Below are 22,024 nucleotides of genomic sequence, written 5' to 3' on the forward strand. Positions count from 1 at the left end.
TACCTATTTCATGTTTTCTGTGCTGTTGTAAATGGTACTATTTAAAAAATTTTATTGGAGTTGTATTACAGGAAATTTTATTGCTGCATATTTCAGTTTCCACAGTTTTATCTTTTTGCACCTTTAACTCTGTGATCTTGCTAAACTCACTTGTTCTAGCAGTTTTGTAGCTTTCTTTAGATTTTTTTTTAATGTAGATAATAACGTCCTCTGCAAATCTTAACAGTTTTATTTCTAATCTCTATGCCTTTTATTTCCTTTTCTGGCCTTTCTGCACTTGCTAGGACTCCAGTGCGATGTTGAATACTAGTGGGAAGAGCCGTCATACCTGCCTTGTTGCCAATCTTAGAGGGAAGGCATTCTGTCTCTGACCATTATGTTTTCAGCAGCAAAGACATAATCACGTCAAATCATATCAATGTACACACTGCAACAAAACAGTTTAAATACTTTTTGGTCGGCTAAGGCAAAAATGATCGTGCATGAAACTGAAGTTCCCCTCTAACTGCAATTGTAATGTGATATGAAAACGTGGGATTCCTATTGCAGACAAAGTCAGCACTGCTGATACTGTTGTGGTCCTCGCCAACACAAAATTGAAGGAAATTCTAAATTTCAGCTAGAGATTAGCTTAACGATAAGCTTTTTCTATTTGATGTCTCCAGTTAAAGTCGCGCGCCTGGAGAGGAAAGCCAGGGACCACAGAGACGTGCGCCGTGGCTTCCTAGAGAGGAAGTTCGCGATACTTGGGTGCCACGGCCGACATAGTGACGCACTTCTGCTCACACCACATATTGCCCTTTTCCTGAGGTGAGTTTCTGGGTCTTGTCGCCTCAGCGAGCCTGCTGGGTGCACACCTTTCACCCTGGAGAAGGCTGTCCGCTTAGTCCCTCGTGTCCAGGTGGAGGGAGTCGGGCGGCGCCACCTGGTCCTGGGAGCTAACGCGCCCGCCGGCCAGTCTCCCCCCGCCCGCGGTGCCTTCGCCCCAGTCCTTAGCGGCCGCCTTGTGTAAGGCTGTGGATGAAAAGGAGACGCCGTTTGATCTCACACAGCCACAGCCTCCCCTGCTCCCTGGGCTGCTGCTGCTAAGTCGTTTCACTCGTGTCCGACTCTGTGCGACCCCATAGACCGCAGCCCACCAGGCTCCCCCGTCCCTGGGATTCTCCAGGCAAGAACACTGGAGTGGGTTGCCATTTCCTTCTCCAATGCTTGAAAGTGGAAAGTGAAGTCGCTCAGCCGTATCCGACTCTTCGCGACCCCATGGACTGCAGCCCACCAGGCTCCTCCGTCCATGGGACCCTCCAGGCAAGAGTACTGGAGTGGGGTGCCATTGCCTTCTCCCTGGGCTAGCAGCTACTAACTGAGCCGCTAAATGCTAGTTGCTGTTCTAGGTTCCCAAGATGCAGCTGCGAATGAGAGGGCCGTGGGCCCCTCTCCCAGGGACCTTTCAGTTTAATTAAAAGTCCTCTGTTAATCCAGTGCGATCATTCTTGACGTGCACAAGTCCTTGCAGGACTTGATCTCTTACAACTTCTTCACCTTCGTCTTAAGCACATTCCCCTTGATTCTTTGGACTTTCATTTCAAGAACATGTTTTTGCACATACTGTTAACTTTGGAAAGATTTTCCTTTCAACTTAAGTAATTCCTATTCTTAAGTTTCCGCATCTAGGATAAGGTATCCCTGTCACTAGTCACGATTGTGGTCTTAAAGCTAATTCTGAGGATCTTTGATTCTTATTTGTGTTTCTTTTAGTTTAAGCCCCATGAAGGAAGGGATCACACCCTTCTTTCTCTACTGTTTGTCCTGTGTCTCGCACTTGGCCTGGAATGAAATGTTTGTGATAAATGTTGGATAAAGAACACACAGTGTCTTCAACGGAGAGAGGTGGTATACAAGAAAGAGAATACAGTGCTAGTGGCGTGTGTAACCTGCGGCCCTGGCCTGGTCTGTAGAGACAGGCTGTGGTGAGCTGGCAGTTACCTATATAAACAGAGGGCCGACTTCGGAAAAGTACTGCACACAGTCTATCAGTTACAAAGGTTCTAAAGGTTGGAGATGAGTGGTTCATGCAGAGGAAACAGCAGGTACAAAAGTCCTGAATTAGCATAATAGAGAAGCTGAAAGACCAGTGTGGCAGATGAGGCTAGCAGGAAATGGCCACATGCAGTGAATTTCATTTGGGAGAATCCTGGCTTTTTGGTAGGATATGACTGCGTAACAAGAATACAAAGTGTCTATAGGGGATCAGCCCTGGGATTTCTTTGGAAGGAATGATGCTAAAGCTGAAACTCCAGTACTTTGGCCACCTCATGCGAAGACTTGACTCATTGGAAAAGACCCAGATGCTGGGAGGGATTGGGGGCAGGAAGAGAAGGGGAGGACAGAGGATGAGATGGCTGGATGGCATCACTGACTCGATGGACGTGAGTCTGGGTGAACTCTGGGAGTTAGTGATGGACAGGGAGGCCTGGCATGCTGCGATTCATGGGGTCGCAGAGAGTCGGACACGACTGAGCGACTGATCTGATCTGATCTGATCTGTAGGGGATGATATAATTAAAGTGGTGACCCAGACATTTTTGCCTGTTGAAGTGGTCTTTTCATGGTCTTTTGCTAATTGGTTTCTGGTTATCACTGGGTCCTAGAAGAGGGTGGTGAACAAAAAAAGATGTGTGCCCCAAGATCAAGAAAAGGAAACCTTACTCTAAGATGATTTTTCTGATTTGGGGGGCTACCTTTATCTGTTTTTTTAGCCTTAGAATCCCTTTATTGAGTTCTAAAAGAAAAAATCCTGTTGGGATTACTGTTGGAAGCAATTTGATGTAGTTATTAAAAGCTTGGCCTCTGGAAATCAGGCCCATCTTGTTTGGGATCCAAGTTCATCCATCCACTGGCTGAGTGACCTTCATAGAGAAAATTATTCTCTTAAGACTGTTTTCTTATTTGGGAAAAAGAAAAGGTTTAAAGAATTATTGAGGTGATTGAATGAGTGGATATATATTTATCATCCAAAAACATATTTCTTTTTTTTAACCATTTATGTTTCTCAGTAAAATTTTATTTTTAAAAATAAAGGTCTAGGTTCCTTCTTACGGGGTTTGCTTTGAGTTTTCTGATGTCTTGCTTGTTTGCTTTTTGTGTATTTGTGTTCCCCTGTTCTCATGTCTTAGGACAGACAGTGTTGCACGATGTTGGTGAGTACAAGTTCTGGTACCCAAGGTCAAGTTACTTACCTTTCAAAATCTTAATTTCCTAAGAATTCAAACCTCATGGCATATTGTGGGGAAATATTCATATACCATTTACTCAATGGCATGTAGTAAATGGTTGTTGCTATTATTGGCAGATTTGTTTTAAAAAAGAGCCTTTGTCTGGATTGGCTCACTCTTGTTTCTCTTTGCTTCTTCCCTCAGCCCCTGCCCTTCATTGAGAGAGAGCTCAATAATGGCTGTCATGCCCCTGAAAGTCTGGCACCAGGTGAGCTGTGATTCTCTCAGGTCAGCCTTAGAGAGATCTGATGTGAAGAAAGAGGGGGATGAGAGAGATGATTCTGGCAAGAAGTCTTAGAGCCAAAGCAATCGGAAGACCCTTGTTGATTCTCATCAGTAGGACTGGATGCTGGGGGAAAGCTGATGACGCGGGAATGAGCAGCCAGAAGTCCAGCAACAGTGGGTGCACAGAGTGTCCAGGGATGCAAAAGGATAGTCTCCTGTACTCTGAGGATCTCTGTTGAGCTAGTGGGTTCCCAGGTTTAGTGGTTCCTCCTGCAGAGGGCCCTGTGAGAATGAGGGACTCAGATTGGCATTATAGGTGTCCATTACACAGTGGGAGTAATCAAGATCAGGGAGATCACAAGGTTCTTGGGAAGCAGGGGCAGAGCGATAGCGAGAAGAAGACAAGAAGAAGGGAGCTTGTACCATTTATTCAGAAGTTGACTTGGCTAATCAAGGCAGGGGCCTATGACAGGAAAAGTCTGCACTAGGACAAAACACCTGAAGTTAGGGATCCTGTAAAGCCTCTGTGACATTGCGGCCTTGAACCAGTCACTTAGCTTCTTTGCACCTTAACTTCATCTGTGAAGTGAACATTAAATACATATATGGGATAAGGAAATTGATTTCTTGAGTTGATTTCACTTTTTGAGACTGATGAATTTCTGGGTGTTCCTTAACTATTTCCTTCTTTCTGGGACTTATTTATCTACTAACTCAGCATCTATGAACTATATCCCAGGTCCCTGTCCTGGATTTCTGATATCTGGCTTGTCCCTCTGCCTGACATTGTCTACCCTGCTGCTCCCATCTTCTGATCTTACAAAAGTTGTCAGTTACTGATATCACCGGGTCACAATCCTGACCACTCAGTTTCTAGGTTGCTGAGTAGTTGTTGACTCTGTTCTCGCTTGATACCATTTTCAGAGTCTGACTCTTTCTGGCTACTCTATCTTCCATTTGTCCCATCTTTTATATTGACCTCCTTCAGGGTTTATCATTCCTTTTCTTTTTTTTTTTTTTATCATTCCTTTTCTTAGATTTTGTTTGCAGAGCTTCCTAGATAGTTTCTCTGTACAGTCTTGTGCTTTCCCCTCATCATTTGTTACCTGATAGAGCTTGGTTTCCTGAGCTCAGATTTTATCCTGTAGTCCAGGGTTCTTGGACTTTAGTGCGCATAAGAATCACCTGGAGGGCTTATGAAAGCACAGATTGGACTCAGATGGGGCCTGTGAATTTGCCTTTCTGGCAAGTTCCTAGGTGATCCTGCTAGTGTGGTGGGGTACCACACCTTGCGAACCATTGTTGTAGTTCCTGATGACTCATTCAAGGAAGTCATTCAGTTGACTGAGTCAGTTTGTCGTTACAAGTCCATGATTGTATAGCTGGCTGAGGATGGATTCAATGCAGGACAGGCCTAGAATTGGAGTTAAGTATTCCTAGCAGGTACTAGTGAACTGATTGTATGATGGTGAAGAGGAATCAGATTCCAGAAATATTTAGAAAATAAAATTGACAGGATTTGATTACTGACTACTTATTGGAAATGAGCAATGAGAAGGGCAAGTTAGTCCTGGGTGAATCTCAGATTTCTAACTTAGGAGACTGGGATGAAATTCGTACTATTTCTGTGTTGAGAAACAACACTTTCACTCTCTGTGCTGGTTAGTTACATGAAGATAGAGCCAGTTTGGCAGGAGGCAGATAGAGTGGATGCATTTGGTGTTAGAGGGTGACAGTGCTGACGGGATCTGCAGAGTCAAGTTGAGGTGTTGAAAGGTGGGAGGGCATTCCCTGCATATTTAGGTAACCAAGTTTGATACCAAAGTCTGGGGAATGAGTAAAAATTCTAAGCCAGATCCTGAGCTTTCTGGCAAGGTAGAGTGGGGCCATCAGGAATGGGAAAGGGTGGCTATTGAAAAAGCATGATACTTAGTTGACAGAAACATTTACAGATTGTTTTGGAGGTGTATGAAGAAAAGCAGTTAAAAGAACTACCCAGCAGCAATTTGATTCCAGAAGCATATTCTCCCAGGAAAACCCATCAGGAAGCAGAATACACTGTCCCATGCAGCACTGAGTTCTCTCTGCTGGACATTCTTGAGCACAGGCTGCACAACCCCTTCTTCGAGCAGGAGATGAGGGTTGGATGAGGCCAGTCATCAGGGCAAACCATGACTCTGTTCCTGTCATTTGAACTTGAGGTCTGGGGTAGAATGAGCATGCGTGGGGAGCATATGGATTGATTGGGCACTTGGGGCAATGAAGGGGGAACGTGTTGGTCCTCCAATGTCACTTCTGAGTGGGTGTCTGAAGAGATTAAAGCTAACTGTTAACTTGTAGGTGCAACAATAAAAGATTTAAAGTTTTATAGAATCAAAGAGATTTTGCTCTAGGGATTTTAATTCATGGGAGACTTTCCAGGGTTTTCAAAACATGATGTTAACATTTCATGAGACTAAATTTTGTGTCCAAATGGAAGCTCTAACTTTTAGTGAGAGAAGTTCCAGATTTTTTGTTGTAGCAACAGTCATTTAACAATCCGCTCACTGTCCCTGTCCCCTGTGCCCCGCACTCTGAGCCAGAGAATTGGCTCTGGCATAGCAGGAACCTCTTGTTTTAGGAGGTGGTGACCTTTGAGGATGTGGCTGTTTACTTCACCCGGACAGAATGGGCTGGCCTTTCTCCTGCACAGAGGGCCCTGTACAGAAGTGTGATGCTGGAGATCTATGGGAACTTGACATCCTTGGGTAAGGCTGCTTTTCTCCTGGTGCTCAGATCTGTGCTTTCCTGTTTCCTTCCTTTTTTCCTCCTTATCAGCCAGGGGTGTGGTGTGGAAAGTGGGGAGTTATCTCTTGCACCCTCCATGGTCCTAGGACTGAGACCAAATGACCCACTTGAGAGGTTATTGGGTAGGGACAAGTCTTGGGTCAGTTTGGTCCCAATGTAGGGAATTGTTGTCGCCTGGTATGAGTATGCTCCATCCTCCCAGGGCCTCTGCAGGGTAAGTAGTGTCTGTTGTTAGATAAGTTTTTGCCTTACTTTTGTCTCCCTGTAGTCTAGGGAAGGGTATGACCCCTTCCCTTTGTTTGCATATGTCCCTCAGGATCACTAACTTACTCGTGGGTCTAGTTTTAGGAAGCGATCACAAATGCTTATTTTCCACTTAAGCAAAAATCTTGGCTTTCCCCAGTCCTGAGCCCTTTACTGTGGATCTGTTCTAGTCTCACTGAGACTCTTGAGCTTTTCATTCTTTTGACACAGCAGACACAGGACTGACAGGTGCCATTTTCTGCCCTTTTCAGGATACCCAGTTCCCAAACCTGCGTTAATCTCACTTCTAGAGAGAGGGGATTTGCCTGTGGGCCTGGAGACACAGGATAATCCTCCTGCACAGGGTACCAGAGACATCTATAAAAGTAAGTGAGGCAGTGACTATAGAGCTTTACAGAGCAGTATGTTTTAAATGAACCATGCTGGGAAGGATTTAAATAGATGATTTCTCAAAATAGCCAAATATGAAACCATTTCCACCAACCATAACTCTTTTCCACATATTTCTGACTAATGCATCTCATAATTCTCAAATCTATTTCCTTGTCAACTGTTCTCTACCTGTAAATATTTGACACTTTCATTTTATTAGCCTTATCTGAACAGCAGGCTGATGTTGGGAGTAGTAATCTCTAATATCTCTGTTGTGAAAGTGAAAGTGTTAGTCACTCAGTTATGTCCAACTCTTTGTAATCCCATGGACTGTAGCCCACCAGGCTCCTCTGTCCGTGGAATTCTCCAGGCAAGAGTACTAGAGTAGGTAGCCATTTCCTTTTCCAGGGGATCTTCCCAGCCCAAGGACTGAACCCAGGTCTCCTGCAATGCAGGCAAATTCGTTACTGACTGAGCCACCAAGGATAGTTACATGTGGGGCATATGTTTTCAGATCCCCAATGGATGCCGGAAACTGCAGGTAGTATCAAACCCTATGTAGTTATCCCTGGGTATCCACAGGGGGTTGACTCCAGGACCTTTGTAACTGTGGGGTCTGCTTTCTTGGGTACAGAAAATCAACTATGTATCTATCATGTCTTTTTTTATATATGCATACCTGTGATAAATTAGACACAGTAAGAGAATATCCAGGTTGCCAGTGTCACTCCTCTTGCATGTTGGAGCCATTATGAAGTAAAATAAGGGTTACTTGAACACAAGTACTGAAATCCTGCAAAGGTCTATCTGATAACTGAATCAGCTACTTATTAATAGGCAGGTAGCATATACAAAAGGATGAGTTACATCTGGTTGGAGTGGGTTGGTGCTAGGTTTCATTATGCTATTCAGAACAGCGCACAATTTAAAATTTAAGGATTATTTATTTCTGGAACTTTACGTTTAATATTTCTGGATTGTGGTTGACAAGGAAACTGAAACTATGGAAAGAGGGACTGCAGATAAGGGGAACCACTATAATTTTCAATATTCTTTTGTTTTTGCTATAATTCTCAGGTGGCATTTTTGTTTTCTATTTGTTATATCAGGTGCCAGGACCCACATGGACAGTGAGTTAACAACAACATGGGGAATTTCTGAAGAAAGAGACTTGATGATGTCACATGGGCCACAGAAGAATGTTCTTAACAAAAGCAGCTTCCTAGAAACATGTGAACTGGAGCAACACCAGGAAATCCCCACAGTGAAAAATATTAGAGGAAAGGTTCTAAGAATCCACTATAATAGGAAACCCTTCAGATGTGAGGAGTGTGGGAAATGCTTCAGCTATTTTTCTTACTATGTTAGGCATCAAAGAATCCACACTGGGGAGAAACCCTTTGAGTGTAATGAGTGTGGAAAAGCCTTTAATGGCAATTCTTCATTAATTCGACATCAGAGAATCCACACTGGTGAGAAACCCTATCAGTGTGAAGAGTGTGGGAGAGCCTTTAATGATAATGCAAATCTGATCAGGCATCAGAGAATCCACAGTGGGGACAGACCCTATCTCTGTAGGGAGTGTGGAAATGGTTTCACCAGTAGTTCTGAGTTTATTATACACCAGAGAATTCACACTGGAGAGAAACCTTATGAGTGTAATGAGTGTGGAAAAGCTTTTGTTGGTAATTCACCACTTCTGCGACATCAGAAAATCCACACTGGAGAGAAACCATATGAGTGTAATGAGTGTGGCAAAAGCTTTGGAAGGACTTCTCATCTTAGTCAGCATCAGCGTATTCACACAGGGGAAAAGCCTTACTCTTGTAAAATATGTGGGCAAGCCTTCAATTTCCATACAAAACTAACTCAGCACCAGAGAGTCCACAGTGAGGTGAAACCTTTTGACTGTATATGTTGTGGAAAAGTGTTTAGTACTCAGGCTCAGTTGAAAAGGCATCTAAGAATCCATATTCAGGAGACCTCCTGTGATGAGTGTGGAAAAGTCTTCACTAGCAAAAGAAATCTGCTTCTTCATCAAAGAGTCCATACTAGAAAGAAACCCTGTGAATATGTCAAGTATGAAAAAACCTTTAGGACATCTTCCCAGCTAGATTGTGTCCACCCTGGAGAGAAGCCTGTGCTGGATGTTGGTTGTTTTGGGCTCCCAGAATTTTTTACCCCCTTTTACTGGTAACAGTACACTATATTTCTTTTGCCTTCCATCTTCCACTCGGGTAGAATGTGTGACACAGGCCCAGCTTAGCTGCAGATTCTTTCCCTCAAGCTATAGCTGTTGGTTCATATGTCAGTAGATGACCCAGGATAGTCCAATTAGAATCCCAGACTGAGTTAATAACCCTCCTAATGTTGAGCGTGGCCCTGGCCACAGCAACCAGACAGCAGACTGTGGCCCTGTAATCCTTTCACCTTCCAGTTGTTGCAAACTTGTGACATTTGTACTTGTTAAGAGTCAAAGATATGTGAACAATGTGGCCTCCTAATGGATGGTTTCACAGGCTTCTTGGTGTTTGGAGACCCATGTGCACCCATGTGGACTTTGGAAAGCCTGCCAGTTATGAATTCCATGGTATTGAATAATCCTTGAAACTCCCAGTTCTTCATTGAGCAAGGATTTCCTTACACCCTTAGCATTTGGTGTCTGTTCTTTGTAGCACAGGGAGAAGAGGCTGGAGAAGTGAGCGGTTTGGGGGAGTGGTTGATTAATGTGGCCAGGGGTAGGCTTGAATCCTGAGCTCCCACCTCCCAGGAACAAGACAGGTCTGTGGGCCTTGCAAGGGCACAAGGCCTGTTCTGAGCCAGTCTCTTGAGATGCAAGAACCTGATGTTCAAGGCTGGAGCCTGGAGTTTATCACCATCATCATCCTTGCTCTTCAGCAAATGGAAGAACTTGCTGTGGCTGGATAGCAAGAGCATTTGACAGGTAGCTGTAGGCACCGACTCTTAAGTAAATCCCTTTTTACCTTGTGCTTCAGATTCTGTGCTGTGCAGTGGGATCTGCTGCTTTCATCAAGCCAGAATCTGTCCACATGTCCAAGTACAGCACCTCAGCTTTCCTTAAGGAGCTACATCTCACGTGCTTGCAGTCCAGACAGTATCAGAGGGCTGACCCCACACTCCACCCATCTGGAAGATGGTTATATGATGCATGTCTAGCCAGCTCCGTTTTCTGTCCTCTGATTGCTATGATTGCTATGAGGGCGAGAATGTTATCCAAGCCAGGCCAAAGGCATTCCAAGTCATGAGTTTTCATGGAACCCTAGTGAAGGAGAAACCATTCCCAGTAGAATGGACTTTGAGCTCGTGTCATCCTGGAGGTGCTGGGTGAGAGACTGCCTGAGTGGAGTCACTGCAAGGCACTCAGCAGGACTGACAGAGAGGGGCCAGGTCGCACACTATGTGAGCCCTTGGATCTGACACTTCTGAACCCACTCTTCAACTTGTCTCTTGTAAAGATTGCTTTCTATCATCCATAATATAATATTTATTTCACTTGAGTGTGTCTAGGCCCTTGTAATCAAAAAAGCCCTGACACATCAGGATCATTGATTGTTGAGGCTTCCTCTGGCATGGTGTCTCTGATGGGTGGGGCATGTTTAGGGGAGGTGAAGACACTAGGTGCAGTCAGGTCTAAGGGGAGCTGCCAGACAACTCTTCCTAATTTCTTGACGTCCCAGAACACTGAGAGGAGAACTAGCAGGGAGAAAGGGCCAGAGGATGGTCAGTTGGTCTGTTTGTATTTTCCATATTTTAGGGTTTATTTTGTTTGTGTCTTTCACCTGTTGAAGTCTTTCAGCACATCTGCCAGAAACTCATGACAGCCTATTTACTTATTGGCTTCTTATACTGTATTTCATGAAAATCTATCAACTTTTTTTTTTACCTCTACCCTGAAACAACTGGTGATTCTTGAAGGACAAACATTTCCAGATTTCCAACAGAGTCAGTCATGATTGTCGCCAGGCCACTTTTATCAGCCTCATTGCCTTTTGTTTTTGAAAGTCCCTGTCTCTCTACCTCCAGAATCTTTTTGTTAAAACGGGAAGGTAGCTAGATATGGCAACCTACTCTACTATTTTGCCTGTGAAATTCCATGGACAGAGGAGCCTGTGTCCATGGGGTCACAAAGAGGAGAACATGACTGGGCAGCTAAACAACAAAAAAAGCTAGGTATGAGCAGAGAAAGGGGAGCATGGGTCAGATGGCGGGAAGCTATGCATCTTGTGCAGAGCAGAGGGGGATCCTTGGAACCTCCATACTGGAAACCATACATTTGGAGATAAGTGTCCTGGAGGCAGAACAAAGAAATGTGGGGAAATGCAGGAATCTCTGGTGTCTGAAAGTAACCTTTTGCTCATTATGCTTTCATTACAATAAAATAAGCCTTGCAGGTAAGTGTCCATCCTGCACTGATGCCATGACATTTCTGAGCAATGCTAAATAAGGACAAAAGTCCTTCTTCCCTCCAGGAAGATGGTGCTGCGATAAAAATCAGATAACTTGACCCCCAAACCCAGTGAATATTATGTTCCACATACCTGGCTTGCCAAAAAAACTCAGGGCAGCTATTCACCTGAGCCTGTCTCCTCTTCCCACTGAGAGTGTACTTTAACTTAAATAAATTCTTGATTTCTCTGTCTTATCTCTGAATTTTTCTGGGATAAAACAAGAACCTTTCACCAAGAACACTTTCAGGGTTACCTCAGTCTGTCTTCCGAATAGCAATTCTTAAGACCCCAAATAAATTATTTTGTTTGTTGTCTCCTGCATTATGTTATTTTATATTTTAACACTTAGCAATATATATATGTAGATTCATCTTTGTCTCTGCTTGGGTTTGTGGTTCATTTCTTTCAATAGCTAAACTATTCCATTGCCTGTGTAGGATGGGAAAAATGATTTTCCCTGTACTTTTCTTCATTCTTGGCTGAGGCCCCCTCTGTAATGACCTCATAAAAAGGTAACTTCTGATGGATTTATAGATATGTGTTTGCAGTTTAAAAAATTAATCAGCCTAAAATAATTCTTACATTAAACAGGCATATTTGGGGTGCATATGCTCTTGCCCTTCACATGTCAGTGCCCCAATATGCTTATGCATTCACCTACAGAAGAACATCCTAGTATCTTTAAGCTTTTAGCCATTATGAATAGAGCTGATGTATACAATTTATGGCAGTTTTGTTTGAACACAGTTTTTCAAAACAATTGTCTAAATACTGGAGGTCTGATTTTTATATCCATGGTAGGACTTGTTTAGTTAAAGGAAAAAATTCCAGACTGTCTTCCAAAATGATTGTACTTGTACTCCACCAGTAGAGAAGTAGAGTTCCTGTTCTTCCCCCCTCCAGCAAGAGATATTGTCATGTTTTGAAGTTTAGCAGTTCTAATAGGTGTGCAGTACTGTCACGTTCTGATTTGTATCTCCCTAATGGTATGTGATAGGGAAGGAAATGGCAACCCATTCCAGTATTCTTGCCTGGAGAGCCTCATGGACAGAGGAGCCTGATGGGCTACATACAGTCCAGGGGGTTGCAGAGAATCAGACATGACTTACCAGCTGAACAACAACAGTTTTTCTGATGTTGAGTGTATTCTTGTGTGCTTATTTCTGCTCTGCATATCTTCTTTGGCCAGGAGTCTGTTCTGATCTTTGCCCATTTTTAATGAGGTTTTTTGTTCTAGAGTTCTTAGGACAAAATGAGAACAAATCCTTTACTAGATATGTGTTTTGCAAACATCTTTCTATTTGTAGTTTGTCTTTGGCTTTCTGAATAAGATCTTTCACAGAATAGAAGTTTCTAATTTTATAAAATCCACATTATTAACTTTTTTGTTGATAGGCTTTTGGTGGTGTGTGTTAAAGTCATCCCCAGATCCAAGGTCATATAGATTCTTTTTTTTATGTTTTCTTTCAGAATTTTGATAGTTCCCTAATTTAAGTTTGTCTGTGGACAATTTGGGGTAAGTTTGGGTGTAAGTTGTAAAGTTTGTCTATATTCATTTCATCACATGTGTTTTCTAATTAATTACTTGGTGTGGTGTCTAGTTTCCCTAACACCATTTTTTTCAGGGGACTGTCCATGTTGTATGTTCTTGGCCCTATTCTCATGAATTAACTATCTGCATGTGAGTTTTTTGCTGGGCTTGCTCTGTATTCTTTTCCTTTATTGCACCTCTGTGTTTGTGACAGTTCCACACTGTTTTTGTTACCTTAGCTCCACGATATAGTTTGAAGTCGGAGGGAGACTTCTGACTCCCAGCTGTTTTCTTTTTTCTCAGGATTTCTTTGGCTGTTCAGGGTCCTTTGTGGTTCCATACAAATATTAAGATGATTATTTCTAGTTTTATGAAAAAAGCCTTTGAAAAGCTGATCAAGAATGCATTGAATCTACAGATGGCTTTGGGTAGAATGGACATTTTAGTAATAGTAATTCTTCCAGTACATGAGCTCAGAATATTTTTCTATTTATTTATGTCTTCTTTCATTTTTTAAATCACGGCTTTATAGTTTTCCAAGTACAAGTAGGAGTCTCATATCCTTGGTTAAAATTATCCTAGATATTTTTTTTCTTTTCTATGAAGTTATAAGTAGGATTGCTTTTTAAATTTATTCTTCTCGTGGTTTGTTATTAGTGCATAGAAAGTTAGCTGATTTTTATATATTAATTTTATATTTTGCAACTTTATTGAATTTTATTCCAGCAATTTTTTTTTAATATGAAGTAAAGTGGAAAATTGTAATTCTAAAATCCCACTGTTGGGCTTTCCTGGTGGTTCAGTGGCTAAAACTCTGCTCCCAATGCAGGGAGTCGAGGCTTGTTCCCTGGTCAAGGAACCAGATCCCACATGCCACAACTAAGACCCGATGCCTCCAAATAAATTATTTTTAAAATTATTAAAAAAATAAAATCCCACTGTTTCTACTGTATTTCAGGTCATCCATAATAGCAAAGACATGGTGGCTCCTAATGTAATCTTCTTATGATATGTCTTACTAACATGTGGCCCCTACAAGGCCAGTTAATATTACAACTTTGGTTAAACTGGATCTAGGTAAGTCTCATTTATAACAGAGTTAAGGTCTTCTGTTTTTCTGGCATGGTATTGACATGGTTGTTTTGAAAAGTAAATTACCTTCTAATAATTTCAAACAAAATTTCATAGCAGTAAAAAGTATTCACATTTGCCACTTCACACAGAATACTCTAGTATGTTTTACCCACAACAGAAATTCTCTCCTCAGATGACACATAACCCTCCAATCAAGAAATTCTGTGGTTCCCACATTATAATTTAATCCACAAGCGCACTTCAACTTTTAACAGTTGTCCAAATTTGTGAAAATAACTTTTTCTGTTCTGATCCAGTTTTCTTGTTTTGGAATGATTACTTAGATTTTCCCTTATTTTTATAACCTTGATGGATTTAAAGCCCACAAGATGAACATGTGATCTGGGTGGCCTTCTCTATATGGCCTTTTTTATACTGAGAACATTTTCAGTGTTCATCCATATTGTAACAATTATCAGTACTTAATTCATTTTTCTGTATTGTGATTAAAAATATATAACATGACAGTTACCATTTAAACATTTTAAGTGTACAGTTCTGTGGCATTACCTACCTTTATACTGTTGTACAAATATCCTCACCCTCCATCTCCAGAACTTTATCTTTCTCAAGTAAAACTCTTTATCTGTTAACATGGTGCCCTCAGCCCCTGGAAACCACATTATTTTTGTCTTCTCTGGATATCTGTGTAAGTGGAATTGTACAATATTTGTATGTCTGTGACTGACTTATTTCACTTAGTGTGGTGACTTCAAGCTTCATCCACGTTGTGGCATGTTTGAGAATTACTTTAGATTTAAAGGCTGAATCATATCCCATTGTGTTTATTCATTTGTACTATATCTTGTTTTTCATTCACCTTCATATCTTCATTTTCATTCAGTGGGTAGTTGAGTTTCTTCCACCTTTGTCTATTGTGAATAATGCTGCTATGAAATGGTTGTACAAATATCTGTTTCAGTTTCTGCTTTCAAATATTTTGGGTATTTATACTGGAGTGAAATTGATATATTAACTTTAAGTTTTTAAGGAACTACCATATTGTTTTCCATAGTGAGATTAGTATAGCTTTGCAAAAATCTTCCCAAATATCTTGCAAAGTAGCTGTATATCCATTTCACCCGCAGTGAAGGATAGTTTCTGTTGTTTCTCACGCTTGCATCAATTGGTAGTATCATTTTTTTTTTTTGAGTTCAGCAGTTTTAATAGTTGTACAGTACTTCCTCATTGTTTTAATTTGTAATTCCCTAAAGGTATGTGATACTGAACAGACGGTAAAGTGTCTGTCTACAATGTGAGAGACCTGTGTTCGATCCCTGGGTTGGGAAGATTCCCTGGAGAAGGAAATGGCAACCCACTCCAGTACTTCTTGCCTTGAAAATCCCATGGACGGAGGAGCTTGATGCAGGCTACTATCCATGGGGTCATAAAGAGTCGGGCACAACTGAGCGACTTCACTTCACTTACTATCTTCACTGGCCAAGTAGGTCTCCTGTTCAGATATAAAGCCATTTCTAATGGGGCTGTTTGTTCTATAGTTGTTGGTATAATTTGAGTACAAATCCTTTATCAGGTAAGTGTTTTGAAATTCATTTTCTTTCCATTTGTGGCTTGTAATGGAATTTGAGTTTTGAAACTTAGTGGATTCATCAGACCTCTCAGATGGGCACAGGGCCTCAACTGAAAGGTTTGAGTGGATGAAGCCTGCACTTCCCAGCAGGCAGAGCCAAGTCTGCCTCTCTGACTTTTGAGGTACCTGCATGTTCATCTGGAGGACTTGATTCCATGCAGCTGACAGGAGCTTGGTTGTCTCAGGATTCGCCAGGGCTTTGACTTCCAGACTGTGCCTGGCTGAGTTAACGCAGACAGAAGTTCAGTCTCCTCAGGACACACTCACATGTGCAGACAGGAGTTCAATGTTTTCAAGACCTGCTGGGAGGCACTGCTGCAGGAGTAAAAGGCAAAGAAAAAGTGGGGTGAAGCTTCCTGTATGTGGCTGACTCCTGGGTGGCGGGCAGTGATCCATTTTCACAGGAGCCAGAAAAGGACTTGATGTGGAAAATTGTGGCTTTTTTTTTTGTGTGTGGTGTGGACAGTTTCCGGTGTCTTTGGTGTGTAGTATCTACTTTCCTGGGCATCAGTTTATTGAGGGGACTTGATCCTAGTGTATGTCCTTGAGTTTACTTCTGGGTTCTCTGTTCTGTTCCTCTGGTGGGTGTGCCTGTTTTTGTGCCAATTCCACATTGTTTTGGTTCCTGAAGCTTTGTGGTGTAATTTGAAGTCAGGGAGTGAGTCGACTCCAGCTGTGCTTTCTTCTTTAGAATCGCTTTGGCTCTTTCAGGTCTTTTTTGGTTCTACGCACATGGTAGAATTGTTAATTCTGTTTCTGTGAAAAATGCCACTTTAATTGTGTTTGAATTGAATGTGTATACTGCTTTGGCTGGTGGAATGTTTTAACAGTAGTCTTCCAATGCACAATCATGGAATATTTTTGTTTATTTCTTCTTCAGTTTCTTTATTACTGTCTTCCAGTTTTCATTTTGCAAGTGTTTCATTCACATCATTGGTTAAATTTACATCTAGATATTTTCTTTTTGATGCAGTTGTAAATGCGATTGTTTGCTTAATTTTTCTGATACTTCTTTATTAGTGTGTTAAAAATTCAACTGACTTTTGTGTATTACTTTTGTATCATACAGCTTTACTAAATTTATGTATTACTTGTAACTTTTGGAAGTTTGATGTGGAAAATTGTAATTCAAAAATCTCATTATTTCTACCACATTCTAAGTCACCCACAACACCCAAGACATAGTGGCTATTAATATAATCTTTCCACAGTACCTCTTAATAATATTTGGATTCCTATAAGAGTAATTAACTTAACCATTTTAGGAGAGCTGAATGTGGGTAGGGCTTGGCACCTGTCATGAAGTTTGATGTCTTAATACCATGTCAGAAAAGTAGATGACGTGTTTGTTTTGAAAAGTTATTTACTTTCTGCTAACTTCAAACATATAGAAAACTTGAAGTAGCAGTATAATGTATTCTTTATCTGTAGGTTCACGTTCCCTGGGCTTCCCTGGTAGCTCACGATATCAGGGATAGGCTACCCACTCCAGTGTTCTTGGGCTTCCCTTGTGGCTCAGCTGGTAAAGAATCCACCTGCAATGTGGGAGACCTGGGTTCTATCCCTGGGTTAGGAAGATTCCCTGGAGAAGGAAAGAGCTACCCACTTCAGTTTTCTGGTCTGGAGAATTCCATGAGCCATATAGGCCATGGGGTTGCAAAGATTTGGACATGACTGAGCAACTTTCACTTCACATTTCCCAGTCATCACTGATTTGCCACATATGCCAGTTTAAATGATAATTTTCTTTGTGTTTTATCCCCCAAAGGGACACTGTCCCAGGGAACACCGCTATAACCCCAGTATGAGAAATCATTATGATTTTTACCTTCTGATAAAATCTACAGGCCCACTTCTACCACTTGTCCCAAAGTATGAAAATGTCTTTTTCCATTCTGTCCAGTTTTCTTTTTCTGGAAGTGATCTTGAGACTTTGATTTTCACAACCTTGATGGATTTAAAGCACACAAGACGAGTATGATCTGGGTAGCCTTTTCTATATGGCTTCTTTAGGGTATTTTCAGTGTTCTGCATGTTGTGACTTGTGTCAGTACTTCAGTCACATTTTCCATTGTGATTAAATCTATTGAACATAACATTTACCAGTTAAACCATTTAAAGTATATAGTTCTATGACATTCACTACATTTTCATTGTTCAAATGTGTCCTCACCATCCATCTCCCATACTTTTTAAGTTTTTCCAAGTGAAACTGCATCCATTAAACATTAACTCCATTTAACCCTTGACAGCTGCATTCTACTGTCTCTGAATTTCACTTCTCTGAATACTTCATAGAAGTAGAATCATATAATATTCATCCTTTTATGCCCAGGTTATTTCACTTAGCATAATGACTTTAAGGCTTATACATGATGTAGCATGTGTTTGAATTTCCTTAGTTTTTAAGGCTAAATAATACACCTTTGTGTATCACATTTTGCTTATCAGTTCATGTATCATGGACACTTGGGTTGCTTCCACCTTTTGGCCAGTGTAATGCTGCTATGAATATGGGTGTACAAATATCTGTTTCACTCCATCCTTCAAACCTTTTGGATGTATATCCTAAAGTGGCATTGACAAATCATACATCAATTTATGTTTTTGACGAACCACCATACTGTATTCTTTTCCACAGCAGATGCACCATTTTACTCTATTTCTGTGTATGGCAGAATAATATGGAACTTTATAGATCCACCCTATGTCACTTATCTATTCATCCACTGATGGGTTATTTGAATTATTTCTATCATTAGGCCAATGTCAACAATGCTGCTATGAATATTCATCTATAAGTTTTTGTTTGAACAACTGTTTTCAGTTCTTTGTGGCATATACCTAGGCATGGAGTTCTTAAACCAAACTCGAATTGTATTTTACCTTTTTTGAAGAAATGCCAAACTGTTGTACATATTGTCCACACCATTTTACACTTTCACAAAAAACGTGTAAAGGTTCCATTTTTCTACATTGTTGCCAACATCTTTGTTCTTGATTATAACTATTTATTGTATGTGAATGGATGTCACTTTGTGGGTTTAATTTGCATTTCTATCATAACATGAAAGAAGTATATGTAAGAAGGTTTTATTAGAATCTCAAACCTCAGGATACTGCTCAGTAGACATAGCTGTTGTATAACCAAACAGTATTAAACATTCCCCTTAAAACTATTAAACATATTCCCCTTAAACAAATTTTAAAAATCATTAAGCACAAAACAATACACCAAAATGTATTACAGTACACACATATTCCCCTTAAACAAATTTTAAAAATCATTAAGCACAAAACAATACACCAAAATTTATTACAGTACACAACCACTTTATTAACCCATAGAAGTGCATGCTCACTTGTGTCTGGCTCTTTGCAATTTCATGGACTGTAGCCCGCCAGGCTCCTGTGTCCATGGAATTTTTCAATCTAGAATACCCAAGCCCACAATAAATTTGTGAAGGGTTTGAAGAAAAACCTACAAAACTACCAAAATAGTACTTAAAGCAAATATAATGTGTGTCATCATTAGTCTTACATGCAATGTAATCATAGCCAATGACTTGAAAAATCATTGTGTCCCAACTGTAATAACACTAATGACCAACATTAATTAAATCCCACCCATTTATCAAAATTGTTAACAATGCATTTACTGATCTACTAGCCCTATCAAATAGCTCAGTCAGTCAGTCACTCAGATCAGTCACTCAGTCGTGTCTGACTCTTTGCGACCCCATGGACTGCAGCACGCCAGGCCTCCCTGTCCATCACCAACTCCCAGAGTTTACTCAAATTCATGTTCATTGAGTTGGTGATACCATCCAACCATCTCATCCTCTGTTGTCCCCTTCTCCTCCCACCTTCAATCTTTCCCAGCATCAAGGTCTTTTCAAATGAGTCAGCTCTATGCATCAGGTGGCCAAAGTATTGGAGTTTCAGCTTCAACATCAGTCTTTCCAATGAACATTCAGGACGGATTTCCTTTAAGATGGACTGGTTGGCTCTCCTTGCAGTCCAAGGGACTCTCAAGAGTCTTCTCCAACACCACAGTTCAAAAGCATCAATTCTTTGGCACTCAGCTTTCTGTATAGTCCAACTCTCACATCCACACATGACTACTGGAAAAAACATAGCCTTGACTAGACGGACCTTTGTTGGCAAAGTAATGTCTCTGCTTTTTTAATATGCTGTCTAGGTTGGCCATAACTTTTCTTCCAAGGAGCAAGCATCCTTTAATTTCATGGCTGCAATCACCATCTGCAGTGATTTTGGAGCCCCCCCCAAATAAAGTTTGCCACCGTTTCCACTGTTTCTCCATCTATTTGCCATGAAGTGATGGGACCAGATGTCATGATCTTTGTTTTCTGAATGTTGAACTTTAAGCCAACCTTTTCACTCTCCTCTTTCACTTTCATCAAGAGGCTCTTTAGTTCTTTCACTTTTTGCCATAAGGGTAGTGTCATCTGCATATCTGAGGTTATTGATATTTCTCCCAGCAATCTTGATTCCAGCTTGTGCTTAATCCAGCCCAGCGTTTCATTATTGCAGTTTTAGCAGTTCTTCACCTATTATTCCTTCATGAAACAGGCTCTAATAGTCCAAAATGGATCTCATCCTGAATGAACAATATCACATTTCATCTATACTATACTATACAATTAAAGATATCTTGAGTGCCTTGTTCCTATTTCTAATCTTAATCTTACTAATACTAGTCTCACCTGACCTTCTAGGGTACCCAGAGAGTTATACTCAACCTAATCTCAGTGCTCTCCCTCACATCAAATAAGAATGATATTTTTTATTTTCATATGCAATTGTTACCCATTTACAACAAATACGAGGTGTACTAGCATTAACCATCTCATTCCTAATTTTATCAGTGGTCCCAATACTTCATATAGTAAAACAACGAAGTATAATATAATAACCTCTTAGCCAGTGTTTTTCCTGAGTACTTGTTCAGTTCAGTTGCTCAGTCGTGTCCGACTCTTTGCGACCCCATGGACTGCAGCACACCAGACTCCTCCGCCCATGGGATTTTCCAGGCAAGAGAACTGGAGTGGGTTGTCATTGTCTTCTCCGCCAGGCTTCCCTGTCCATCACCAATTCCTGGAGCTTGCTCAAACTTGTCCATCTCATCGGTGATTGCCATCCAACCATCTCATCCTCTGTCATCCCCTTCTCTTTCTGTCTTCAATCTTTCGTAGCATCAGGGTCTTTTCCAATGAGTTAGTTCTTTGCATCAGGTGTCCAAAGTATTTGTAGGGGATCTATTAACAGCATACTTGTAGGGGACCTCTTAACAGTGACATGAATTGACAAACTGTCAATCACTCATTTATTATCATTTGACAAAGAGGATCTGTTCTGCATTTTCCTACCACTAACAAGCATTATTATAGAGAACCTCCTAAAATGAAGAGTCTTTGTAGTGTATTTATTAGTTTGTTCTTCTAAAACAGAAAAGGAAAATAACATTTTTCTCTAAGACTCAAGGAAGATGTTCCAGCCCTCCATCAACACCCAAAGCTGAACTCTACTTCAATGATTCCCTGAACAACTTGCTTATGGAACATGTTACATTATCTTTAAGTACTGTGTGAGTATTTAAAAATGACATCTAAAAACTAATATTATGGTGTGCTTTGTGCATTTTGTGCCCTTCCACTAATGTAAATAAATATATATGCCTTCTCATGCATAGTATATGATATGTATAATCATTAATCATTTATGTATCCTACGTATATAAGTATGTACATCAGCCTGTTGATATTACATACACATTAACAATTCAACCCACATTAGGTTCCAGTCCCCACAAACATTCACAGGGGTAACTGAAGTGATTAATATTGCAAAGGACATATTTTTTAAATCATGCATAGCACATAAAGCTAATCATTCCCAGTCATCATGCTTATCATAATTACTAGGCAGAGCATTATTATCAAGCCGTGATAAATCATCAGCTCACCCACAAATGTGCCTCTTTCCTTGTACTAGGCCAATGAAGCATGAGGATTTCTATAAATGAACTATATCTGGCATCTGGTTCTTACTTCAAGATTATCTCACTTAAAATCACCCACTCTTTCCCCTTCAGTAATACACCTCAATAGATTAATGATTAATCAGCCATGCTCACTCGTTTCATGCTTCTGGCATTTTTAAGTTGAGGGGGATGCTGGGACTCAGCTATAGCCATCAGAGGCCTTAACACAGTCAAGAATCTTGTGGCTGAGCTTTGAGAGTGAAGGTGAAAGTTGATCAGTCTTGTCCAACTCTTTGTGAACCCCATGGATATACAGTCCATGGAATTCTTCATGCCAGAATACTAGAGTGAAGTATTCCTTCTCCATGGGATCTT

At 40.9% G+C, this 22,024-nt stretch overlaps 1 protein-coding gene across 4 annotated transcripts in view; it reads left to right on the forward strand.

Moving 5' to 3' along the window:
* The window catches only part of ZNF19 (zinc finger protein 19), a 112,908-nt gene extending 101,207 nt beyond the window's left edge, over window positions 1-11,701 (forward strand). For 2 of the 4 annotated variants that reach the window (XM_044932141.2, XM_044932140.2), the window contains 5 exons: window positions 666-810; window positions 3,417-3,480; window positions 6,118-6,244; window positions 6,800-6,913; window positions 8,030-11,583. In XM_044932141.2, coding sequence (XP_044788076.2) covers window positions 3,448-3,480; window positions 6,118-6,244; window positions 6,800-6,913; window positions 8,030-9,117 — 1,362 coding nt within the window. In that variant the 5' untranslated portion in view covers window positions 666-810; window positions 3,417-3,447 and the 3' untranslated portion in view covers window positions 9,118-11,583. Of the gene's footprint in view, window positions 1-665; window positions 811-3,416; window positions 3,481-6,117; window positions 6,245-6,799; window positions 6,914-8,029 lie in introns of all 4 variants that reach the window. The other 2 variants (XM_044932142.2, XM_044932143.2) reach the window with 2 other exon arrangements.
* The last annotated feature ends 10,323 nt before the right edge of the window (window positions 11,702-22,024 follow it).

Source organism: Bubalus bubalis, chromosome 18 (assembly GCF_019923935.1).
Source record: "Bubalus bubalis isolate 160015118507 breed Murrah chromosome 18, NDDB_SH_1, whole genome shotgun sequence".
In the NCBI taxonomy this organism is placed as follows: domain Eukaryota; kingdom Metazoa; phylum Chordata; class Mammalia; order Artiodactyla; family Bovidae; genus Bubalus; species Bubalus bubalis.